This window comes from Stenella coeruleoalba (genome assembly GCF_951394435.1).
Source record: "Stenella coeruleoalba genome assembly, chromosome: X".
In the NCBI taxonomy this organism is placed as follows: Eukaryota; Metazoa; Chordata; class Mammalia; order Artiodactyla; family Delphinidae; genus Stenella; species Stenella coeruleoalba.
Genome location: NC_137152.1, coordinates 84,354,154 through 84,377,204, shown reverse-complemented (window position 1 = coordinate 84,377,204; position 23,051 = coordinate 84,354,154). Strand labels below are relative to the sequence as shown.

At 46.6% G+C, this 23,051-nt stretch overlaps 1 protein-coding gene across 2 annotated transcripts in view; it reads left to right on the top strand.

Moving 5' to 3' along the window:
- Positions 1-7,372: 7,372 nt before the first annotated feature.
- Positions 7,373-23,051, top strand: part of LOC307181017 (glycine receptor subunit alpha-4) — a gene marked incomplete at both ends in the record, with an annotated part of 30,852 nt that continues 15,173 nt past the window's right edge. Inside the window, 7 exons of one of the 2 annotated variants that reach the window (XM_079911753.1) lie at positions 7,373-7,458; positions 11,057-11,187; positions 11,473-11,540; positions 12,172-12,395; positions 12,523-12,605; positions 14,329-14,469; positions 17,374-17,588. In XM_079911753.1, the coding sequence (XP_079767879.1) occupies positions 7,388-7,458; positions 11,057-11,187; positions 11,473-11,540; positions 12,172-12,395; positions 12,523-12,605; positions 14,329-14,469; positions 17,374-17,588 (933 nt within the window). The remainder of the gene's footprint in view (positions 7,459-11,056; positions 11,188-11,472; positions 11,541-12,171; positions 12,396-12,522; positions 12,606-14,328; positions 14,470-17,373; positions 17,589-23,051) is intronic. The other variant, XM_079911752.1, reaches the window with a different exon arrangement.

Below are 23,051 nucleotides of genomic sequence, written 5' to 3'. Positions count from 1 at the left end.
CTGAAAAATGACACTCTTAACTCACAGGTAAGTAGAGGTCTGAGTAGATGCAGAGCAGTGGAGAGGCCAGAGTCTGAATATAGAATTGGACATGAGACAGACATCTAAACATTTCCTGGACACTAACTGCAAAAAGAAGCCTAGTTTCATCTCTGCTTTAGTCTATCTTATTGGTTGGCTTGAGTTTCACCAACTTGTAAACATACTATCTTTATGCTTGGGAAATTGGAGGTTGAATGAGAGTAGAGGTACAGAGAGGACAGAGATGTGAAGCAGAGAAGACAGAAGTAAACTGTGTTGTGGGTTCCATTTTCCCATCTGTAACATGGATCTAGGAAGAACCAATCATAGCAGATCAGATTGAAACAAGGAGTTAAAATACAGTGAAATGTATCTAATAATAATTATAAATCCCACCAACTTGGAACAAAGAATCTTCTCTGCCTCTGACAAGTTGGAAGCGCTTGAATGCCAGAAATTTCTCTACCACAGTAACTAGAACTCCTTTCTAGTCTCCATGGAGATCAGAGAATCCTCTCAGAGTAAGGGGATGAGGCTGGCCCTTTGGTATCATTAGAGTCTATGGTGGACTCAGTTCTACCCCAGGATTCAATCAATGCAATTAACATGAGCTAAGACTCCCCAGGCACTGGCCTTCTTAGCACTGATTAACAGCTTCTCCAGGACTTGGTCTGTGGTATGAGGAGTATCTCTTTCGTTTCACTTTATGTGTTAATCTTCTGACTTTTGCTGGTGGCTGCTTGATCTGGAATGGAATCTGAGTCATCGAAAAAGAGCCACTTCAAATTCTCTCCCTCCAGTAGCTCAGGATGAGCTGAGCTCCCCTGCCCATGCTTCCAGTTTTCTCCTGGATGCTTCTCTGAAGAGTGAAAATATTCATCCTTACTCAGTGAACCTTCTAAATGGTCCTCTTCTACTCCATTCTACCATTTCATAGACCCGGTTCTGTACATGGAAAATAAGTTAGTCTCCTAAGTGTTTTTGCTTAAGGTGATGCAACTGAGTAGACTTCCCTGGCTCCACGCCACTGCTTGCCTGAAAATGTCAAGACCTCAGCATCCTATTTGTCTATGCTGAAACTGCACCGTAATTGAGGCTGGTTGTACTGGGCTTGCAGTTGTGAAACAGCACCTGCCTTTGACTCAGCAGTGGGCACACTGCTGTGGAAAGTGAGGGGATTATAGAACACGTGGGATGTAATACACGGTAGAAAGGCAATGTGAAGGTTACAGAAAGAAACTGACAATGGGCAGGAAAGAGAAGTCAGAGTTCTCAAAGCAGCACTCTCTCGGTGTTGGACGATGATGTTGCTGACCGTGCAGGAGCGGGTGGCAGCAAAAGCTACTGTGTGTGACCTGCAGCTCAGGAGTGCCTGTTATTGATTAGAATATGTCGCTTTGGGCCATATGCCCCATAACTTTCACAAAATGTGTTAACCCACCCTATACACAGAGAAGTGGTTCAACTTGGCACCTTACCAAGGGATTCCAATTTTTCCCGTGTAAGTGACTGTGTCGAAAAGGGCTTCATTAGTGCAGTATATGTAGAAACACAGCCACAAATCAAAGAACAAGATCCACCTGCACTCAGGAAGAAAAGGACTACTCATCACACCCCAACTTCATCACACCCCACAGTCACACTCTGAGATGATAATTGCTAGTGGCAGCGGCATCATCTTCACACTATCAAGAGGTGCTCTGTGTGTGTGTCTGCATGCACACACATGTATATATTCAGATGATGAACACTACAGGAGTGCAAGATTAAGCTATCACATCTTTTCTAATGTTAAAGTCTAGTTCCTGCCATATAAAAATTGCTGATCTAACTATAACTATATAATTGGTATCATTAATGCAAATTCAGCTTTCTGCATATTTCTATGTTTAGTCACCAACTAAATTCTTCCTTACTTCGGTGTCCAATATCCTATTGCAACAGACATTGAATTTATTCATGGGGAAAAAAAAAGGCTTGAGGACAGACAGAAAGACAGACTGAAAGAAAGACAGAAAGGAAAAACAAAGACAAAAGAGAGAGAGGCAGAGAGGCAGAGAGAGAGAATGAATCCTAAATAATTGGAGACCACTTAGAGAAGCACCACAGCAAGAGTGCTAAGAGTGCTGTTAATCCCCCTAACTATCCTTCAGAGGAAGGTGCTTATTATCAGTCACAGACAAATCTGTATGCACCACCAGAGATACTCAAGGGACTCGGACATGTATATTCTGTTTAGGGTTGGATTATTGGAGGATAAGCTTCTTTGGGTGGTGTCTAGCAGGTGATGACCTCTTGTGATGTGACTAGCAGACAGATTCTGGGATACATGGAAATGAAGTTCATTCCTGTCTGCTGAAAAGTCATCTCTCTTTTTTTTTTAATTGAAGTATAGCTGATTTACAATATCGTGCTAGTTTCAGGTATACAGCACAGTGATTCAGATATATGTATAGATATATATAGATAGATAGATATTATTTTTCAGATTCTTTTCCCTTATAGGTTATTACAAAATATTGAGTATAGTTCCCTGTGCTATACAGTAGGTCCTTGTTGATTATCTATTTTATATATTGTAGTGTGTATATGTTAATTCCAACCTCCTAATTTATCTGTCCCCCAACCCCATTTCCCCTGCGGTAACCATAAATTTGTTTTCTATGTCTGTTTCTATTTTGTAAATAAGTTCATTTGTGTCTTTTTCATCTCTATTTTTTCTAGGCCATGTAATAAATGTCCAGATCAAATGCTTCAAGAGGTACTCAGGCCCTGGCGCACTGCTGATGACCCATGCAGAACCTTCTTTGAGAGGCAATTACATCATTACCCCACTAGAATGTAAGCTACATAAGGGCGTGGACTTCGTCTGCTTTGTTCACTGTTGTATCTACAGCACCTAAAACATCTGGCCTATGATGTGCACTCAATAAATATTTGTTAAGTGCATGCATGAATCAGTGGGAACACAGTCCGTTCCACACGGTAAATATTTATTCATCTTTCCAAGTCCTATTACTTTTATGTTATGTAAGGGCTTCACAGCTTACACATCATGGATGATCACAGTCCCCAAGTGAGCGAAATAAGATATTCATGAACATGATCACCAGCAAAAACCAATTTACTTTTGAGGAGAAGCGTGACATGGTCCTATCATCCCTGAAAAAGAATGTTTCAGAGTTATGAGAGCCAAGAGACAAGGAGAGTCAATGCAAACTCTGTGGAAACCTTAATGAAACTCTCCTGCATGCCTAGTGAATCACTCTCAAGTGGCTGGTGGGATGAGTAATGATGCTGAGGGTCCAGTAGGAGAGAAATGGTGCCTATCTGGGTGCTAGTCAATACACCATCCCTGCCTGGAGCCCCACTTCTCTGTTGACTCCTAGACACTGAACAGAGAGCCAGCAACAGAGGCAGGACCATTGTTCACTGTGCTATCCTGGTGCTGATAACTGGTTCATATTTGAGGTCTGAGAGAAGCTCAGTCAACCTCTCCACGGGCTCCCCCAAATTCAGATACCCAAGGCTTGGTCTGCAAAACCCATGCCGGAAATATTCCATAAAAGAAGGAAAGGTAATCTTGGAAACATGGGACTTAAATCAATTACTCTCCAAAAGTCTTAGGAGAGCACTGAACATATCTAACACATCTGCCATTTTGTTCTTTCTTCTTCCTTCCTCCAGCTGAATAGAGGACTGTGAAACTCCCACCACCACTATTACCTCACACACACTGTGCATATCTCCTTGAGTCTGAAGGGCATGAGGGCTTCCCGCCTCTGCCGGCAGCGCTCCGTCAGCACCAGAAGTTGAGCCCCCACTTTCAAGTAAACTGTCACCTCCTTGGAGGTTGAAAATGTCCCTGAAAAGAAAAACTCACACACAGCAACAAGATGCAGCCTTGCTCCTTGGAGATCCAACCGAAACGCCCCTGTCCTTGTCAGCAGACATTTTAAAAGACGTCTTTTTTTTTTTTTTTTTTTTGCGGTACGTGGGCCTCACACTGTTGTGGCCTCTCCCGTTGCGGAGCACAGGCTCCGGACGCGCAGGCTCAGCGGCCATGGCTCACGGGCCTAGCCGCTCCGCGGCATGTGGGATCTTCCCAGATCGGGGCACGAACACGTGTCCCCTGCATCGGCAGGCGGACTCTCAACCACTGCGCCACGAGGGAAGCCCCAGAAGACGTCTGTCTTTTATTTCACACATGCCCCCAACTTCTTACCCCAATGCTTCTGAAAAGTAGCTAATGCTTTGAGAGTTTCCTCAGCTTGGGAACACAGTCGACTTTTGAGTTACCCCCACAGACCACTTTATACTTAAATAAGTGGGATAAATAGTATGGGGGAGTTGGATCCAGGACGGGATGCCAAATGACTCTCCAACTCTGCCCCCAAAATTAAGCCCTAAAAGTCACTGAATTCACCAGATAATACCCGATCCTGCACAGACATGCTTCTCCTCAGACTGAGGTTGCAGAAGCCTGCTTGTCAGGAAGGCACAATTGTAATTTTCCTTGTATTGGGCTGAAATGTGACAGACTCTTTCCTGTAATGAAACATTTATGAAAATGATGTGCTTAATCCATTTTTAGCAGCTCAGTAGTTTTTTCATGATGAAATCATCTTTCATCCAGTAAAACATTTTACTTATTGTAGCTTCTACGCAACCTCCTGCTGCGATCCAGCCACTTCTCGTGGCGAATGGGAAAACCAATTTCAAAAGAGGAAAAGGGTGCAATACATTTTGGAGCATGGAGATTCCCATATACCATAGTTTGATAATAAGAAGAGAAAAAATTTGTGGGACGAGGCTGGACACAAATTTGTGCCCCTCCCACACCAGAAAATGCTGAAGTCACCTTCAGAAAGTGTGGCTTCCTATTAGTAGAGGGAACTCTTGAATGGTCATCTCCCCTGCTTCTTGTCATCTCCTAGGAGCAGCTTATCCAGTTCTTTGCCTCCCTGGCCTCCCTCCTTCTCCCAAAGCCTTTCAGCACCCTTGGGAAGCCCGTATCCCTTCAACATATCGGCCAGACCCTTGGTCATGGCGGCAGCCTTTCATAAGAAGGGATCTTTCCTCCCAGGAAACTGATCCCGCTGTGTTCTCAGCACTCAGGGACCCCACGGGACACATCAGCGGAGGAGCAGAGTGACCAGGTCATGCAGCGCCTTGAACTTCAGCTTGAAAGCAATAGGGAGGAGTTGAGGAAGGGGAAGAGACAAAATCAAGCTTGTCAGAGGGAATGAGTTAAATAGGATCAAGTGCTTCTGCTGCCCGCCCCCCTTAGTGCCCTAGCCTGCAGCTCTGCCCTGAGAGGTGGTGTAAGACTTGGTTCCTGCCCACGGAGTGGGGATTGTGATGCTTACAGAAAACACGGAGGGAGGGTAAGCAGGTGAAAGAGCTGCTAAAGATATTTTCAGGAAAATTAGTACTTCGTATTTTGTACTTACTGGCCATATAAGCATGATATCAGGCTTGTAATGTTTCCAGTCCCAATTCCAAAAGCCCAGCTCCACCATGAACATTTTACTGTGTAATCTTTAAAATTATCTTGTTTCCCCTTCATTGGTGGTTTAAAAATTCCTCTTCTTTAATAATAACACAACCACAAGGGAGATGCAGCACAAGTTCTACCCTTCATTGCCTCTAAGTGGGTCCCTTTGAAGAGCTTGCAATCCCCGCACACCCTTCTCTGGTGGGGCTGAGGGGCCACAGTCAGCGCTGGATTTGACCCCTATAAAGTGACACCGACCCCTCCCCTGAGTACACACTCAAGAACTCAGATGAGCTGTTGTGAGAGTTTCCACTGCAGAATAAATGAAAACATTTTGCTTCTCACAGTCGTAATTTAAAAAGAGAGCGTGAGAAAATGGAGATAATGGGAAGTTGAGAGAGCAAACAGGAATGGAGAGAAAGTGAGGGTAAAAGAAGAGGGGGAGACAGACCCCCACAAAAGGTGAGACCCAGAAAAGAAACAGGAAGGGAGATTAGAGATGGAGAGAGTAAAGATGAAGGAAAGCTTCAGGGAGAGAGGGAGGAAGAAAGTAAGGAAAAAGAGGGAGGGAGGGAGGGTGGATGAGGCACTCGCGGAAGTCCCAGAGCGGTTCAGGTGGTGCTTGAGCAAGTTTGGGGAAGGGTCGTCAAGAAAAGAACTGCTCAAGCACCTGGATGCTGTAAGCAAATGGGCAGAAGCAAGGGGACGGGGAGCGGCCCACACTCCCTGCCTCTCTACTCCATCCTGGGCTTCGGGGCTGCCGGGTCATTGCTCTTGGCCCCCTTGACTTCTCTGAAGCTTGCAAAGCCTGCTGTGCGCCAGGCCTGCCCTGCCCCTGTCAGGGACACCTATTCCTCCTTACAGCCTCGCCAGGCTGGGGAAAGGGGGTTTCAGAGAGCTAAAGAGAGCCCCCCAAGCTCAGCAGAGATGAGCTAAGGGAGGTAAGCAGGCAGGAAAGAGGATGCACAACTACAAGGATGAAGATGGGTCATGCAGACAGACAGATGGACAGACTGATAGGCAGGCAGACATAGGAGAACTCCGAAGTTCCTCTGCCTTATACATCCCTTGTGTCTCCACCCAGAGGGTTGAGGAAAAGCCACCCCTGCCCTCGGCCTCCTCCTCACCTCCTCTCATCCCTGAAGCTGTCAGCTGGAGGAAACCCACTGGCTCCCCTAAACCCTCTCAGGTCTTTGTCTCCCTTACAAAAATCATTAAGCCTTTAGAGTTCGGCCACAGCTTGGCTCCAGGCTAAAAGGGGAACTGCTGGGGAGGTTGGGGAATCAGGGCAGCCTGCATGCACTCCTCCAGCTGGACAGTTAGAAGCTAGACAGAACACCTCCGGCCCTCTCCAGGCTGCAGCGGCAGCCCAAGCTCCTCCCCAGCACACAGCACACAGGCTCGCTCGGAGCCCCACTCCAGCTGCTGGCGACTGTGCCTTTAAATTGCCGCTTTCAGAGGGTGCATCTCAGGGGGAGGCGGGAGGGAGGGAAACATCTTCCTACAGTCTCCCTCTTCCCTCCCCTCCAAGACTCTCCAGGGTTTAGAGAGTGATTGCTGCCCAAAAAGAATCTCCCTCAGCACCCCAGCAGGCAGGCTGAGGCCCTCCGGAGCCCCAGGCGAGCCAGAGCAGGAACAGGTTATCTGTGTCAGAATCACTTCCAGGGGAATAGTTCTGGCCCCTGACTGGTAAGGACAGGGCAGAGAAGAGAGAAGAGGAGAGAGCGTGCAACTCCTAGCCCGGCCCTCCTTGGGTTCCATGCAAGTGGCCCAAGTAGGAAGAAGGCTCTCTACTTTCGGCGTTCCCGCCCGGATACTCCCTCTCACCTTGGCAGCCAGGCTGAGAAAGGACTCCAGGGTCCCCGCAGAATGACAGCTCTTGTTCCAGCAACCCTCTCCTTCCTTCTCCTCTGGACCCTGCCGGGGCAGGTCCTCCTCAGGTGAGCTGAGTGGGGGTAAGAAGGAGATGCATGCAAATACTGGCCGGGGGTAGCAGGGGCTCTGGCACAGTTTCCTTGAAGTTTACAAAAAGCCCACAGTCTGGAAGGCTCCAGGGGAGGACACACCCTCCCCCAGTCAGATCCCAGGAGACTTTCATAAAGGATGTCAAAGCTCCAGAGCAGGTGGGAAGGCTTCTGCATGGGTGAGACTTTCCTGGGCCAGGGTAGGGGCTAGGGAGTGAGCCCCAGAACAGAAGCCATCTGTCCTGTCATGCAACCCTATCTCCCTACCAGCTTGGCCACACGTTCCTCAGATCCTTAAAAATGACACCAACATCTGCCAGCTGTTCACCCAAGAGATTTCAAGTAGTAAGGATTTTCCCAAAAACACATCACAGTGATGTTGGCTGAACAAACCTTGGCCCTCTGCAGTCACCTTACCCTGCCCAGGGGGGAACCTGTCTGCTCGCTGTCCCTGGAGGGGCACTAAGTGGCCATCATTTCCTGGGCTTGGGGGCAAGACATGCTTTGGGCTCCTTGTAAATGGCCTCCTACCCATTCTCACTTTCTCATTAGACCAGGAGCCATTCTAGGTGGATAGGGTGAGCTGAGGAGGAAAGGTGGCTGTGCCTTAGGCTGAACTGGTCAAAAGAATGCCTCCCAAGGTGGAGGCAGGTGAGTGCCACCGCAATATCGTCCTCCTCCTCTTCGTTCAAAGAGCACGCCAAGATCTGCTTGCCTCTGAGGAGCCTCCTGCCTCACTGCTGGCAGACACATTAGGGGGCAATCAGGCAGGGATGCAGTGGGGGGGGGGGGCTGCTTTTCACTCTTCAGAGTGAAAAGCAGCCCGAAGTGCAATGGCAGCTCAGCTGGAGTTGATAGGAGGATGCAGGCAGAAGGGGGGCACCCAGCTGACGCTTGCTGGCCCTGCTGGAGGGGAAGTTGCCTCAAGGCCCAAGCTTTGGTGGTAGCATTCCCACTTGAGTGATTGGAGCAAGGCAGGCCCTTAGGAAATCTTGAGACCAAATCCTTCATTGTATTTATGGAAACTGAGGCCTAGAGAGGGCAAGTGACCTGGCCAAGGTCACTTAAGTACCCCGCAGCAGAATCAGCGTTCTCCCCTTACCCCACCCCAAGGCCTTCCATGAGAAAAATTTCCAGCTCTGGAACCTCCCTAGTCCTGCCAGTGTTTGGAACTTTCCAGGAATGAAAGGGAGCAAGGAGAGGTCGCACACGGTGACTCTGCTTTCAGGTCTGCAGACAAGGTAACCCTGGAAAAGCGGGGCTGCCACGGCGGTTGGGGCCCAAGACAGCTGAGCCCACAGCCAGTCCCAGAGTCCTGAGGCTGGAGCTAGTGGGAGAGGTGACATGAGAGTGAGGTTGAGGACAGTGGCAAGGGTCTGGCTGCTCCACCTGCAGGGCCACGTGGCCTCCCGGCAGGCAGGTGACAAGCAGCCAGCAGCAGCACCTGGCCAGTGTGGACGTCCCATGGTGAAGCCACGCACTTCTGCTTGCACCAGCACCACCACCCGCCTCCTTGGGTTTTCAGAGCCTGCTTAGGCCACCTGCTCTGGCCGCCCCCACTCAGGGCCAAGGTGGCCTCTGTTCCCAGGGTAAGAGCTCCCTCCTGCTCATGGGATTCAAGGAAGTAAGACTCTAAGGGTCAGGGTGCGGCGGCTGTCACTGACCTTCCCCCACTCTGGTTGCTTGGCAGCCCGCCCTGGGCTGCTTGCATCATGGTATTATGGTAGATGGACTTAGTTTTGAAGTCAATAGCTCTGGGTTGGAATCTCGGCTTTACCATTTAGGAACTGTATGATCATGAACAAGTCACTCCATCTTGCACTCCTCAACTATAGCTGGAGGATAATAAGAGTGATTATTGAGAAGATTGATGTGAAAACTATACTAGATAGTGTTTAGCATGGTGCCTCAGCTATTTGTATTATTCTATCAGTCACTGGCAGGTACATAGATTTACTGGGAAAGAGGAGCTCGCTGGTTCAAAGGAGACTCAGACCCAGAAGGACAGCAGTCACCCCACCTCCCAGCCCCAGCAGTGCAGCAGCAGTAGTGGCAGCAGGGGAGCTGGCTCTGGTGATGATGGCAGGATGGAGCAGAGGGCACAGGACCCAGCCAGGAGTCCAGCCTGAGCTCAGTGTGAGCCCCACCCCTGCCCTCAAGCCCCTGCTGAGCTCCTGGTCCCTGGTCTAGCTATTGGCTGCTAAGCAGACAAGCAGGCATACGGAAGGAACTTTGCTGCTCTTAGAGGGAAACTTGTCAGGGGAGAAGGGGGCTGGCCTCTAGGCTAGGCCAAAGCACACTGGCCCCCTCCTCAAAATGAAGCTCTTAGGAAGAAAAGATGGGAGTTGACCTTCACAGCATGGCCACTTTACTGGGAGGCTTTCCCATGCTTCTAGAGCCCTGCTTTCCTGCCTCTTTTATTGCCAAGGTGAGATGACCTGCCTGTAGCTGCCACAACCCTGAACTGAGGTTCAGCTCAGAATATAGCTTCTTGCTGGAGCAGACACCAGAAGCCAAGCTGCCCTCTCCAGAAGCTGGGTCCTAGCCCCTGAGGGATCAGCATGAAGGCCAAGCAACTAAAACTATCTCTCAGGGGTGTAAATTGCCCTTGAGCCCTTCCCATCCTTGGCTAGGCCAGATGTACAAAGCGTTGCCACAGCCACATTATTTCTGTCACTCTTGTTTGAGCATGTTCAAGGCACCCTCAGAAAGAGAATACTGGATGAGACCTCAGCCTTGTGTTCAAGTCCTGATCCTGGGCCCTGTGTCACTCACCAGCTGTGAGACTTTGGGCAAGTCACTTTTCTTTTGGACGGTCGATCTATCTATCTATCTATCTATCTATCCATTTGTTAGATTCCACATATGAGATCATATGGTATTTGTCTTTCTCTGTCTGACTTATTTCATTTAGCATAATACCCTCCAAGTCCATCCATGTTGCTGCAAATGGCATTATTTCATTCTTTTCTATAGCTGAGTAGTATTCCATTGTATATATACACCACATCTTCTTTATCTATTCATCCGTTGATGGACACTTGGGTAATTTCCATGTCTTGGCCATTGCAAATAATGCTGCTATGAACATGGGGGGGGGGTGCAGATATTTTTTCAACATAGTGATCTCGTTTCCTTTGGATAAATACCCAGAAGTAGAATTGCTGGATCATAAGATAGTTCAACTTTTAATATTTTGAGGGAACTCCATATTGTTTTCCACAGTGGCTGCACCAGTTTACAGTCTCACAGATTACTCCTTTGGAAGCCTCAGTTTTCTCACCTATAAGATGGAAATAACAGTTTTCACCCCTATCACGCTGAGAATTTTGAGGACAAAAAGATCTAATACATGTGAAAGCAATCTTCTAGGACTAACTATTGAGCTGCTGTGTTGGCTTATGGGTTTCTGTACTTCTCATTTTGCAAGTGGGCACCTAGAAACCCATCTCCTAATCCTCCTGCCTGATGGAGAGATCAGCCAAAGTGGGGAGGGAACAAGGAAGGAGAGGGTCTGTGATAAAGGCAGAATACAACAGATCTCAGTTATTAATTCTTTATCTCTCCTGTCCAGGGTGGCCTTGGCAAAAGAAGAAGTCAAATCTGGGACCAAGGTGTCCCAGCCCATGTCCCCCTCTGATTTCCTGGACAAGCTTATGGGGCGAACATCTGGATATGATGCCAGGATTAGGCCCAATTTTAAAGGTAAGAATCATTCATCCTACAAAATACCCTTCCCTCCCCACTTCTTTTGGGGACATACTGCCGAGCTAGCCTCCATTGCCTACCTCAGGGCCAGGAGGCTGGAGGTACAGGGCTGGCTCTCACAGCTCAGAAGGAGTGTCCCCTCCCCATCACCCATGGGCCTGTGTGCCAGGCACTGCCTTCTCCCAGCAGTACCCTAACCTCAAGCTCAGGGAGGGAGTCTTGGAAATTTCTCCCAAATTCCTGGAATGCCCTGCCAATATGGCTGTGCTTTGCTACTCTTAGGCCCACCTGTGAACGTGACCTGCAACATCTTCATCAACAGTTTCAGCTCCATCACCGAGACTACCATGGTAAAGCATTGCCCTGCTCCCGCTTCCACTCTGGTGTGAATGGGTGAAGCCCAGCAGATAGCAAGACTTTCCTCCCTCTGCCATCCTCTTCCTGTTTCAGGGTCATGGCTAAAGCCATGGGATGTCCAAAGTCGGTCACTGGGAGTTTATCTTTCCCCAGCCCAGGGTTTTAGTGGCTAAAGGCAGACTAGCCTAAGCAGCAGATGGTCCAGTTTGGCAGGTAGCTTGATGCATAGCATCAAGGCTTGGAAATCAGATAAACCTGCGTTCAAACCCTGACTCTACCATCTCTTAGGCAGGTTACTCAAATCTCTCTTTGTCTCAGTTTCCTCATCTGTAAAATGGGGATCTTAACAGCACCCTCATCTCAGGATTGACATGAGATTTAAATGAGATGATGCATATGAAGAAAGCACTTAGCAGAGAGCCTGGCACATAGTAAGTGTTTAATAAATGTCTTTTCCCTTCCCTTCTTTGCCATATCAGCCCAAAGCAGGCTCCTTCTACAGTGGAAAATGCCCACTGCCCCTGAGACGTGCTCCCAGCATTTCCTCCTCATGGCCCTCCTGCCCAGGTAGGCTTGCTAGGCCCCTGCAATAGCACTGCCCCTGATGGGCCCATCTCTGTTCAGGACTACCGGGTGAACGTCTTCTTGCGGCAGCAGTGGAACGACCCACGCCTGGCCTACCGAGAATATCCTGATGACTCGCTGGACCTCGATCCCTCCATGCTGGACTCTATTTGGAAGCCAGATCTGTTCTTTGCCAATGAGAAAGGGGCCAATTTTCATGCGGTGACCACAGACAACAAGTTGCTGCGCATCTTCAAGAATGGAAATGTGCTCTACAGCATCAGGTGCAGCTGGCGTACAGCCAGGAGAACTCGGGGCAAGGGGTAGAGGCTGAGGGGTGGGCGGAGGGTTCCCTGTGCTGTGCTGAGGCCCAGTAAGCCAGCCTAACTTCTTTCTTACTGTCCCTGCCAGGCTGACTCTCATTTTATCCTGCCCAATGGACCTGAAGAACTTCCCCATGGATATCCAGACTTGCACGATGCAGCTGGAGAGCTGTAAGTGTCCCTAGAAAGTCATAGAGTGAGGCCTGAGATACCAGCTAGTTAACCCCATGCTATGATATTCCAGACAGGATAAGGGCAGCCCAGAGTGGGGATGAACTTCCCCAAGCACACACAGTGAGCTCTTGGCACAGGTGAGACTAGAAGCCAGGGCTTGCTAACACTCAGCCCAGTGTGCTTTTCCATCCCTTCGCTATTGGCAGGTCTGGCTGTCCCACAGGGCCGGGGAATGGGAAGGCTCCAGCCTTACATACAAATGTGCTTATGCTGGATATGGAGGGTCATTTGAGGGGTACCTCCTCTGTCCAGATATAATTTCCATCTCACAGTGCCTGAAGTAATTCTACCTTTACTTCCCCTGAGTTAAGACATTCAAGATGCCTATAAAAATCCAGAGTTAGCAGGGAAGGGGGGAGCCTTTGAACCCTGATTCCTTGTGAACACATAATTTTTTTAACTGAAGTATAGTTACAATGTTGTGTTAATTTCAAGTGTACAGCAAAATAATTCGGAGATATATATATATATATATATATTCTTTTTCGGATCCTTTTCCATTATAGGTTATTACAAGACATTGAATATAGTTCCCTGTGCTACACAGTAGGTCCTTGTTGTTTATCTATTTTACATATAGTAGTATGTACAGATAGCTTTTGTAGAGAGGTGGGAGAGGACAGTTCTAGGCATAAGACAGTGCCCAGGATAGCAAGGTCAGCCAAGGGCTACCAAGGGCAGGGGGTGCCAACCTGCAGAGGCTGCCCTAAGTGCAGAGAAGCTAAAGGATAGCAAGACTGGACCATCGCCCATGTCCATTCCTTTGCCATCTCCTGGACAAGTGAAACTGTGAGATCAGGAGATATCCATTTGATCCTCAAAGAAGAAGTCTTGTCAGGCTGTTTCCAACATATAATAACAGTAATGGATAGAATATGTCCTATGTGGTCAGCTTTTTAGAGTTCATAAACCACCTTCACATCCAGGTCCTCATTACCCCCTCTGAAAAGTAGGTGGAGCATTTTACAGAAGGGGAAGTGACTTGCCCAAAGTCACAAAGCTACTCTGGGCCAAGGCCCTACACTGGACATCCGTGAGGCTTGGTGTTTCTGCTCCCATTTCTACCCAACTTGTGAGTATAGTCACCTACGTGGCAAGAGCCTTCACGAACTACTAGCTATCTGTGAGCAACTTGGCATTTTCAATGTTAGCTCCCAATTTGCCCCAGGTCAGGACTCTGGCTGGAAGTCTGTGGTATGCACATTGTCCCGTGCATGACTGGCAAGGTATAAATAGCTCTTTCCTCCCTGGAGTGAGGTGGCAGAAGCCCCAGCTCTGAGGCTGGCTCAGCTCAAGACGTGGTCAGTACACATGCTTACTCCCCTGGGTTTGAGATGGGGCAGGAGGTTCCCAGCTGGTTTCCTTGACATCTTTCCAAGCCTTTTGATGTGCTTTCTAGGTCTGCCAGAATAATTTCTCTTTGGGCCTTTCTAAAGCTTGAGAACTAGGTAGGAGAGGAATCTTTCTGATTTACCCACTTAGGCTGGGCCCATGAGGCAATTGACCCTCTTCCGAATGCTTTTCCTTTCCAAGATGAGCATGAAACTCCTAAAACCCAGGCCTTATTCCTCATTTGTTCTTTCCTGCCAGTTCTAACCCTCTCCCTGCCCCCGTCCAGCCACCACACTCTGCAGTCCTCTGCCATCTCTGTCACTTTCAGTTGGCTACACCATGAATGACCTCGTGTTTGAGTGGCTGGAAGATTCTCCTGCTGTCCAAGTGGCTGAGGGGTTGACTCTGCCCCAGTTTACCTTGCGGGATGAGAAGGATCTAGGCTATTGTACCAAGCGCTACAACACAGGTAAAAATCCAAGATATTTACTGGCTGTGGGCCACAAGAGGGCCTCCAGATGGGAGGGAAAGGGGCAAGGCAGCTAGCCTCTACTGAAGGTCCAGTCTGTACCAGATGTAGCGCTAAGTGCTTCATATGACTTATCTCATTATGGTAGGGGTGATCAGCCCCATTTCTCAGAAAGAGAAAACTGAGGTTCTAAGAAGTTGAATCAGTTGGCCAAGTCACACAGCTAGTAAATGGCTGATTTAGAATTCAAATCCAGATCTGTCTAATGCCAAAGCCCTTGTTCTTGTCCCTATCACACGCTGCAGAACAAATGGTCCTGTGCCAGTGAGTGGCAGGAGTGTTCCACCTGTCCTGGGGCCAACTTCACGTGGAAAGTGGGGAATCTACATCTGGGAGTAGTCAATGAGTTCACTGAACCAGGAGAGAAGAGAATTCAGGTCACCAGCTGGCTTACCGTCCACACCTCCTACCACTGTCCCCACTGCTCAACTCTCATGAATTGGCTTGGTTTCCCAGGTGTGAAAAGCATGCCAGGAAATGGAGAGGAGCTGGTTTTCCAGCCTGAGCGTCTGCCCCCTGCAGCTTCCCTAATCGCTGCTAGCTCCTCATTTCCCCTGGCAATTTGGCTGTGAAGAGCTATGACCCTGAGATAGAGGCCACAAGCTGAAGAGGGGACATCACACTCCAATGGTGTGCTGATATGCTTTGGGTGCAGCCCTATGAATTTGTGTGTGAATGTGGAGGTGCAGGTAGCTGGGGAGATGAATGAGCCACTGAATTTAGAAAATGCTGGCGTGAGTGGAAATTGGTATAACCTTTTTTAGGGGAAAAACTGGCATTTTGTATATAGACTGGTGGGTTTTAAATTTTGGTGTGCATCATATTTCCCTGGGGAGCCTGTTAAAATATTGATTCCTGGGTTCTGCCTCTCAGAGATTCTGATTACATGTGCTTGGAGTGATGCCCAGAAATCTGTGTTTGAACAAGCATCCTGAGGATTCTGATGCAGATGGTCCAGGGGGCACGCTAAGAAACTTTAGTCTGGAAGCTAAATTTGTTTCCCTACCTGTTGATCCAGGAATTCCACTGCCTGGAATTTATTATGAGGAAATATTCCAAAATATCATATTGACTTTAGACCCCAAGAGGGTTCCTGGATCACTGTTTATACTAGCAAAAGCTTGGAACTGCTCTAAATATCCACCAATAGGGTGGAAGTTAAGTAAATTACATAGCGCATCTGCTTGGTGGGATATTATCCAGACATTTAAAAAGAATGCTTGCAAGGTGCTTATATCAACATGGGAAACTTCAAGTGGAAAAGGGTAAGATTCAAAGTTGTATACACAGAATGATTCTACTGTGATGAAAGAAACAAACCAAAAGCATGTGTTTAAAAACCCTGGAAGGAAATAGCACTAGGCATTTCTAAAGCAGTATGATACAACAGGTAAGAGCAAGAACTCTGGAGTCAGATAGAGCTGAGTTTGAATTCTGGCTGCACCATTTACTAGTTGGGTGCCCTTGAGCAACATAACTTAATCTCTTTGAGCCTCAGTATCCCTGTCTATAAAATGGGAAATAATAATTTGACCTGCCCCAAAGAGTTGCTATGGGATTTAAATGAGATAAACTATATAAAGTCAGGGCACTTAGTAGGGGCTTGACAAATGTAAGCTTATGAATATTATTATTCTTTCTCTACTTCTCACTTTCATTCTGTGCTAAACAAGTGTTAATTTTGTCATTGAAAACAAAACTGCTATCACCAAAAAAAAAAAAAAAAAAAAGGAAGGAAGGAAGGAAAGAAAGAAAAGAAAATATGGATACCCAGCCAAAACATGTCACGGCAAGAAGCCCAGGGTGGGTGGACTCAGGGAAGAGTAAGAGATCACAGCATCACACAGCATGTCAAAGCCATAATCAGTCATTGATGAAATCACTAACCTTGAGGAATCAGACAGTCCTGTTAAGAGTAAGCCTAGGCCAGAATAAAATGATAATATACACATCCTCTGTTTTTTGCTTTGGTTAGCCTAAGCGTCTGCTGCCAGAAGCTCTGAGCTAGTGTTTTCTTAGCCTTGGGGATGGAAAGCAGGGTAAAATGAAGATGGCTGGCAGAGGAGGCGAGCATTGGCACATGTGCCTGGGGCCAATGCACTTTTTGTGGGTGGAATAGAATGCTGCTGCCAGATGCTTTCTGGGAACCCGCTGCCTGCTGTCCAGAGCTGGTCTCTGTTAGACATTGTTTCCAGATGTTTGCTATCCTGCTCTTACGTGCTTAAGACACAGGCGGTGTTTATCTCAGTGAATCATTGCCAGAGAGCTTCAAGGGTCCCAGCACGCACAAGCTAGGCTGCTGAGATTTGAGTGGAGTCTAAGCTCATTTTGTTAATCATGATAATAGTACCAGCTACCTACTGTGCTCAACACCTCAAATACATTATCTCATTTAATTCCTACAACTGCCCAGTGATGGAGTTGATATTGTTGTTACTCTATTTTACAGGCAAGGAAACTGAAGCTTTAAAAGCTTAGGTGTTTTGCCTGAGGTCACACAGCTAGTGAGTGGAAGGTTCAGGATTCAAACCCATACAGTCTGGCTCTGGAGCCCTCCCACCCTTAATCCTCTTGCAGTGATGTCACGGGGAAGGCCTTCTGCTGGCAACTAAAGTGCTGGGAGCAAGAGGTCAAGTCCCCAGTGGCTTCTCTGCATGTTTCTCTGCATGTTTCCTCAAAACATGCATCTGGTGCTCCCTGGGGCCATTTCGAAAGGCTCATTTATTGGCCAAGGTTAGGTGCCCAGAGGCTGGCCCACAGAAATAGAGCTGCCCTTGTCCTGCCTCTCAGGCTCAGCTGCAGGCTGGGGACCTGGGGCCTGATACCTCACCTCTTTCCTTGCAGGGAAATTCACCTGCATCGAGGTAAAGTTTCACCTGGAACGACAGATGGGCTACTACCTGATTCAGATGTATATCCCCAGCCTACTCATCGTCATCCTGTCCTGGGTCTCCTTCTGGATCAACATGGATGCTGCTCCTGCCCGGGTGGGCCTAGGCATCACCACTGTGCTCACAATGACAACTCAGAGCTCTGGCTCCCGGGCCTCTTTGCCTAAGGTGAAGAGACATGCAAGGGAACTTGCTTGCCATAGAGCTCCCCATTTCCCATTCATCCCCTGTTCCCTCCTACTGACTTATTTTCCTTGGATTTAAGGTAGAGAAGAGCCATCGAGCAAGAGCAGGTGGCCTGCATTCTCTTCCCCCAGAACATACTGCTAATAACATTGCCAACAGTGTGGAGGCTGGGGTTGCAGACCCTGTCTGGCTGGGGAACGAGTAGAGACAGTGCTGACTTACTTTGACTTTCATCAGGAAATACTAGCATGTCCAAGATTAAAAGACCCTTAGCAAGTAGAAAGTCCCACTCCCTCATGGTACAGATGAGGGCATTGCAGCCCAGAGAGATAGAATGACTTTCTCAAGGTCATGCTCCACAAGAAACAATCAAACAATCCGACATCTGTTTCTTGCTATGTCGGAAATCGGATACTATTACAAAAAACTCTAGAGACAATGTCCCTTCTTTTGGGGTCAGAAAACTTTGAGGTAGCAAATAGCAATGAAAGTCAGTAGACTCTGATCACCTAGGGCCTGGTGATATTTTGATTATGCAGAGAGATTTGTGCTGATGGAACTTGGCCTAGGTTCTCCCTGCCTCATGTCTTCATGTGCGGAATTTAGAGGTCGTCGCCTCAATGTCCTTACAGTCAGCAAGGCTCTGAGAAAATCAGGAAGCAAACTCATTCATTCATTCAATAAATATTTACTGAGCATGTACTATGTACCAGGCACTGTATTAGGCCATGGAGAAATAATGGGAAACCAAAACAACACAGCTTTTGCAGATCTTCCAGTGAATATATTCCCTCTTGCTCTGTATTGATGGAAACCAGGCCCTGTGATCGCCCATCCCCCAGTGTTTATTTTTAAGAAGATTTTTACTGGGGACTTAAACAGGGGGTAATCCAGACACCCAGAGTTAATTTACAAATTTGCTATATAGTGGGGAGGTGGGGGTGGGGGTAATAGTGGTTAAGAGTAACAGAATAGAGTCAGGTAGATTTTGATTTAAGTCCCCGCCTTGTCATTTACTAATGGTGATCTTAGGTAAAGACCTTAATGTCTCAGTCTCCTCACCTGTAACATGGAAATATTACCTCTTCCATAGGGTTATTGCAAGTAATAAATAAGATAATGTATTAACACAGAGAACAGTGTTTGCCACATAATAACCACTCAATAAATGTTAACTATTGTTATAATTATTAGGAGTCTAGGTGGAAAGAACTGGGTGGTAGACCTAGGCCTAAAGCAGCTGGTGGTGTTTCCAATCATTTCTGAGTCACCAGGAAACCTTTGAGGTGGTCCTAAGCCCTCTGGGGATAAACAGTGACAAAACTCAGATTAAGATCTAAAGTCCTGGGCTTCCCTGGTGGGGCAGTGGTTGGGGGTCCGCCTGCCGGTGCGGGGGGTGCGGGTTCGTGCCCCGGTCCGGGAGGATCCCGCATGCCGTGGAGCGGCTGGACCCGTGGGCCATGGCCGCTGGGCCTGCGCGTCCGGAGCCTGTGCTCCGCGGCAGGAGAGGCCGCAGCAGAGAGAGGCCCGCGTACCGCAAAAAAAAAAAAAAAAAAAAAAAAAAAAGATCTAATGTCCTAGGGGAAGTTGTCAGAGATCACTTCCTATACAAGCATACTACTTTTTATTGCACTTCGCTTTATTGCACATAGCAGATACTGCGTTTTTTAACGACTTGAAGGTTTGTGGCAACTCTGCATTGTCAGATGATGCTTAGCATTTTTTTAGCAAAAAGTATTTTTTAATTAAGGTATACACAACGTTTTTTTAGACATAATGCTATTACACACTTACTAGAGACTACAGTGTAGTGTAAACATAACTTTTATATGCGCTGGGAAACCAAAAGATTTGTGTGATTCGCTTTATTGCAATATCTGCTTTATTGCAGTGATCTGGAACCGAACCCACAATATCTCTGAGGTAGGCCTGTAAATGTATTTCCTAAATGGACAAGGGTATTGAAGAGGCTCTGAGAGGCATACTGGGATTAGGCGAGGGCTACAGGACCAGGTGGAGCTGCAGTAGTGGCCTTGTATGAAGGCCAGAGGCAGAAAAGTAGTTTAGACCTAAGAACCCTGCCCTTGTTTATTGCCACTGCCACACGAGAAGGAGATTCTCCTCTAACTCAGGGAAATGCTGCAATTTATGCCTTATTCTTGCTGAGAGAACTTCTTCCTCCAGTCCCCTCCTGTGAGCAAGCACAATCCATCTGCTCCCAGGAATCACTTCGTTTTCTCTTATGGAAAAAATGGACTTTGTTGGAGGATTGTTTGATTTGGTTTGATTTGGGGTGCGGGTTGCAGTATTTGATGCCTTATCAGATTTTGATGACCTTTTCTTTTTACGTATATATATTTTTATTGAAGTATAGTTGATTTACAATGTTGTGTCAGTCTCTGCTGTACAGCAAAGTGATTCAGTTACACATATATATTCCTTTTGACATTCTTTTCCATTATGGTTTATTACAGGATATTGAATATAGTTTCCTGTGCTATAGAGTAGGACCTTGTTTTTTATCCATTCTATATATACCAGTTTACATCTGCTAATCCCAAACTCCCAGTCCTTCCCTTCCCCACCCCACCTCCCCTTTGGCAACCACAAGTCTGTTCTCTATGTTGGGGACCGTTTCTTGGCCTCGTTGGCCAAGAAGCAAAATATGTAGGCATGCACCCCGAACTAAATAGCTTCATTGGCCAGCCCCACAGAGCAAGGGACTAAGTCAGGGCACTTCCGCTCACTCTTGAGTTTCTGCAACATTAGATTTTATGGGAACCCGAAGGAAAAAGGTAGTGCCAGGTCAGGGGCTTCTGAAAGCCACAGCAATTCCACCCCCAGTACAACTCTAGTGTCCAGAATGAGAGCAGCAGAGGCTCGCTTTGTAAGGGAACTCAGCTGGGATGGCCATTCCCCATGCTCCCGGAAGCCACTCCTTCTTTGCCTTTATGAGGACTGGGGCTCTCAAAGGCACCCATGGCTGTCCCTTTGCCAGGTTCTTGATCTACACAACTGCAGGTGGCTCAGTGCATAATGGAAGGGTTAAATGGAAGTTTCTACCAGACACTGACAGATTAGACCTAAAGTTTCAGTGAGCAGGAGGGACCCAATTCTTTCAAAATCTTGTAATCTAAATGGCTCACAGCGCTTGGGGCAAGTAGTAACAAGGAGGGCCAAGAGAGCAAACAGAAGCCAGCAGAGACAAATACGAACTATCCATCCATTCATTAATTCAAAAGATACTTACTATGTGCCAGGCACTCAGCTAGGCACAGTGAACACGATGGAAACAGTCCCTGCCACTGAAGAGCTCACAGGCTAGTGAAGGAAATAGCCAGATATATTTGATGGATGCTAAGAAGGTGTAGGTAACCTGAGCACATACAGTAGGGGCAACCAACCCAAACTAGGATGATTAGGGAAGACTTCTCAGAGGATACGGTATCTGAAGTGAACGTTTAAGTAAAAGTTATCGAGGTAAAGGAGAGATACAGAGAGAGGTTATCTCCTTGGGAGACAACTGAAATTGATCATCATGGCAGGGTCATAGATTGCAAGGGGCGAGACAAGGCTGAAGTAGTAGGCAGGGGCTAGATGTCATGCTAAGGGGAGCATTGACTGTATCAGAAGGATAATGGAGAACGACTGAAGGGTTGTAAGCAGAGGAGTGATATGATCAGACTTACATTTTCAAAACAAAATTCTGGCTGCTGTTTGGAGAACAGATTGCAGGTGGCAAGCGTAGATGCAGGGAGACCATTTAGGAAACTGTTGCACTCCTTCAGATGAGCCAGGGTAGCAAGTGGATGGATTCCACAGATATTTAAGGTGTATTGTTGACACATGTATTGTTAACAAGACTTTCTTCCTGCTGCTTGAGGTGTCCTTTTCTTTTGATGGTCCAAAGTCCTTAGTGGACCTCCCTTGTCATTACCTCATTAAGGATTTTTGTAGCACTTAACATCCCTGTGGGCACAGTGGGACTGGGAGATGGTGAATGAAATAGGATGACCTCTTAGTAGGTGGCAAAGTGGAAACACCAAGGGATGCTTAATCAGGGTTGCCTAGCAACCCATCACTACCATCTCAGTGGAACTGCCTTAAAAGAAAAAGAGCAGGGTTTCTCAATCTTCTATTTTTTACACACACTCACTGTACTTTATTTTTACAAGAGATAAATAAAGTGACACCAAGCATTGTAAATGGATGACCACAACAAAAGCAACAATGATTGCAATTACCAAACACGAAACACACTCATACTAGGTCATAATATTGACATTCAGTCCAGTAATCCTCCACTGTTAACAGCTCCTTTACTTTGCAGTGAAACTTGATTTGTATATTTTTGCCTCTGAGTCCTTGTGGGATTTTTTTTTATTCAAAAAGAAAGTCACAAAAATTATAATCATCCTCATCAGTTCACTCAGTCCCATGCAATTAATTTTTTTTTCATCTTCATATTTTGTTAGCACTTTTATGAATCCATCAGTTTTCCATTAGAGTTCTGAAAATGCTTATTCATTCAGTTCGGCAGTATAGTCAGTTACCAGAAACCTGTACTTGTCAGAGTCTTTTCCATGAATTCCTTGAAGATGAAACCCTTTTATAGGAACATTTTTGCAAAAGCATCAGAGTACACCCAGAACTGTCTGTAAATGACAAAAGACTTTAAAATGACCACAGTTAGAGATTTGATGAAAGTTCATAATAAGAAAATTGACAAGGAAATTTAGTTATTTCTGAGATATACATTTTAAAGTAATAACTAGAATTATGACTTATAACATTATACCAGAACATATAAAATTTTTAGAAATTTCATATAATGTCTGAAACATTTATATTAACATATTTCCATACAAATAACCCAAAGAAAGTTTAGTATTAGTTGTTTTTTGTTTGTTTGTTTGTTTATACGGCAGGTTCTTATTAGTCATCAATTTTATACACATCAGTGTATACATGTCAATCCAATCGCCCAATTCAGCACACCACCATCCCCACCCCACCGCAGTTTTCCCCCCTTGGTGTCTTTACGTTTGTTCCCTACATCTGTGTCTCAACTTCTGCCCTGCAAACCAGTTCATCTGTACCATTTTTCTAGGTTCCACATACATGCATTAATATACGATATTTGTTTTTCTCTTTCTGACTTACTTCACTCTGTATGACAGTCTCTAGGTCCATCCAAGTCTCAACAAATGACTCAATTTCGTTCCTTTTTATGGCTGAGTAATATTCCATTGTATATATGTACCACAACTTCTTTATCCATTCATCTGTTGATGGGCATATAGGTTGCTTCCATGACCTGGCTATTGTAAATAGTGCTGCAATGAACATTGGGGTGCATGTGTCTTTTTGAATTATGGTGCTCTCTGGGTATATGCCCAATAGTGGGATTGCTGGATCATATGGAAATTCTATTTTTAGTTTTTT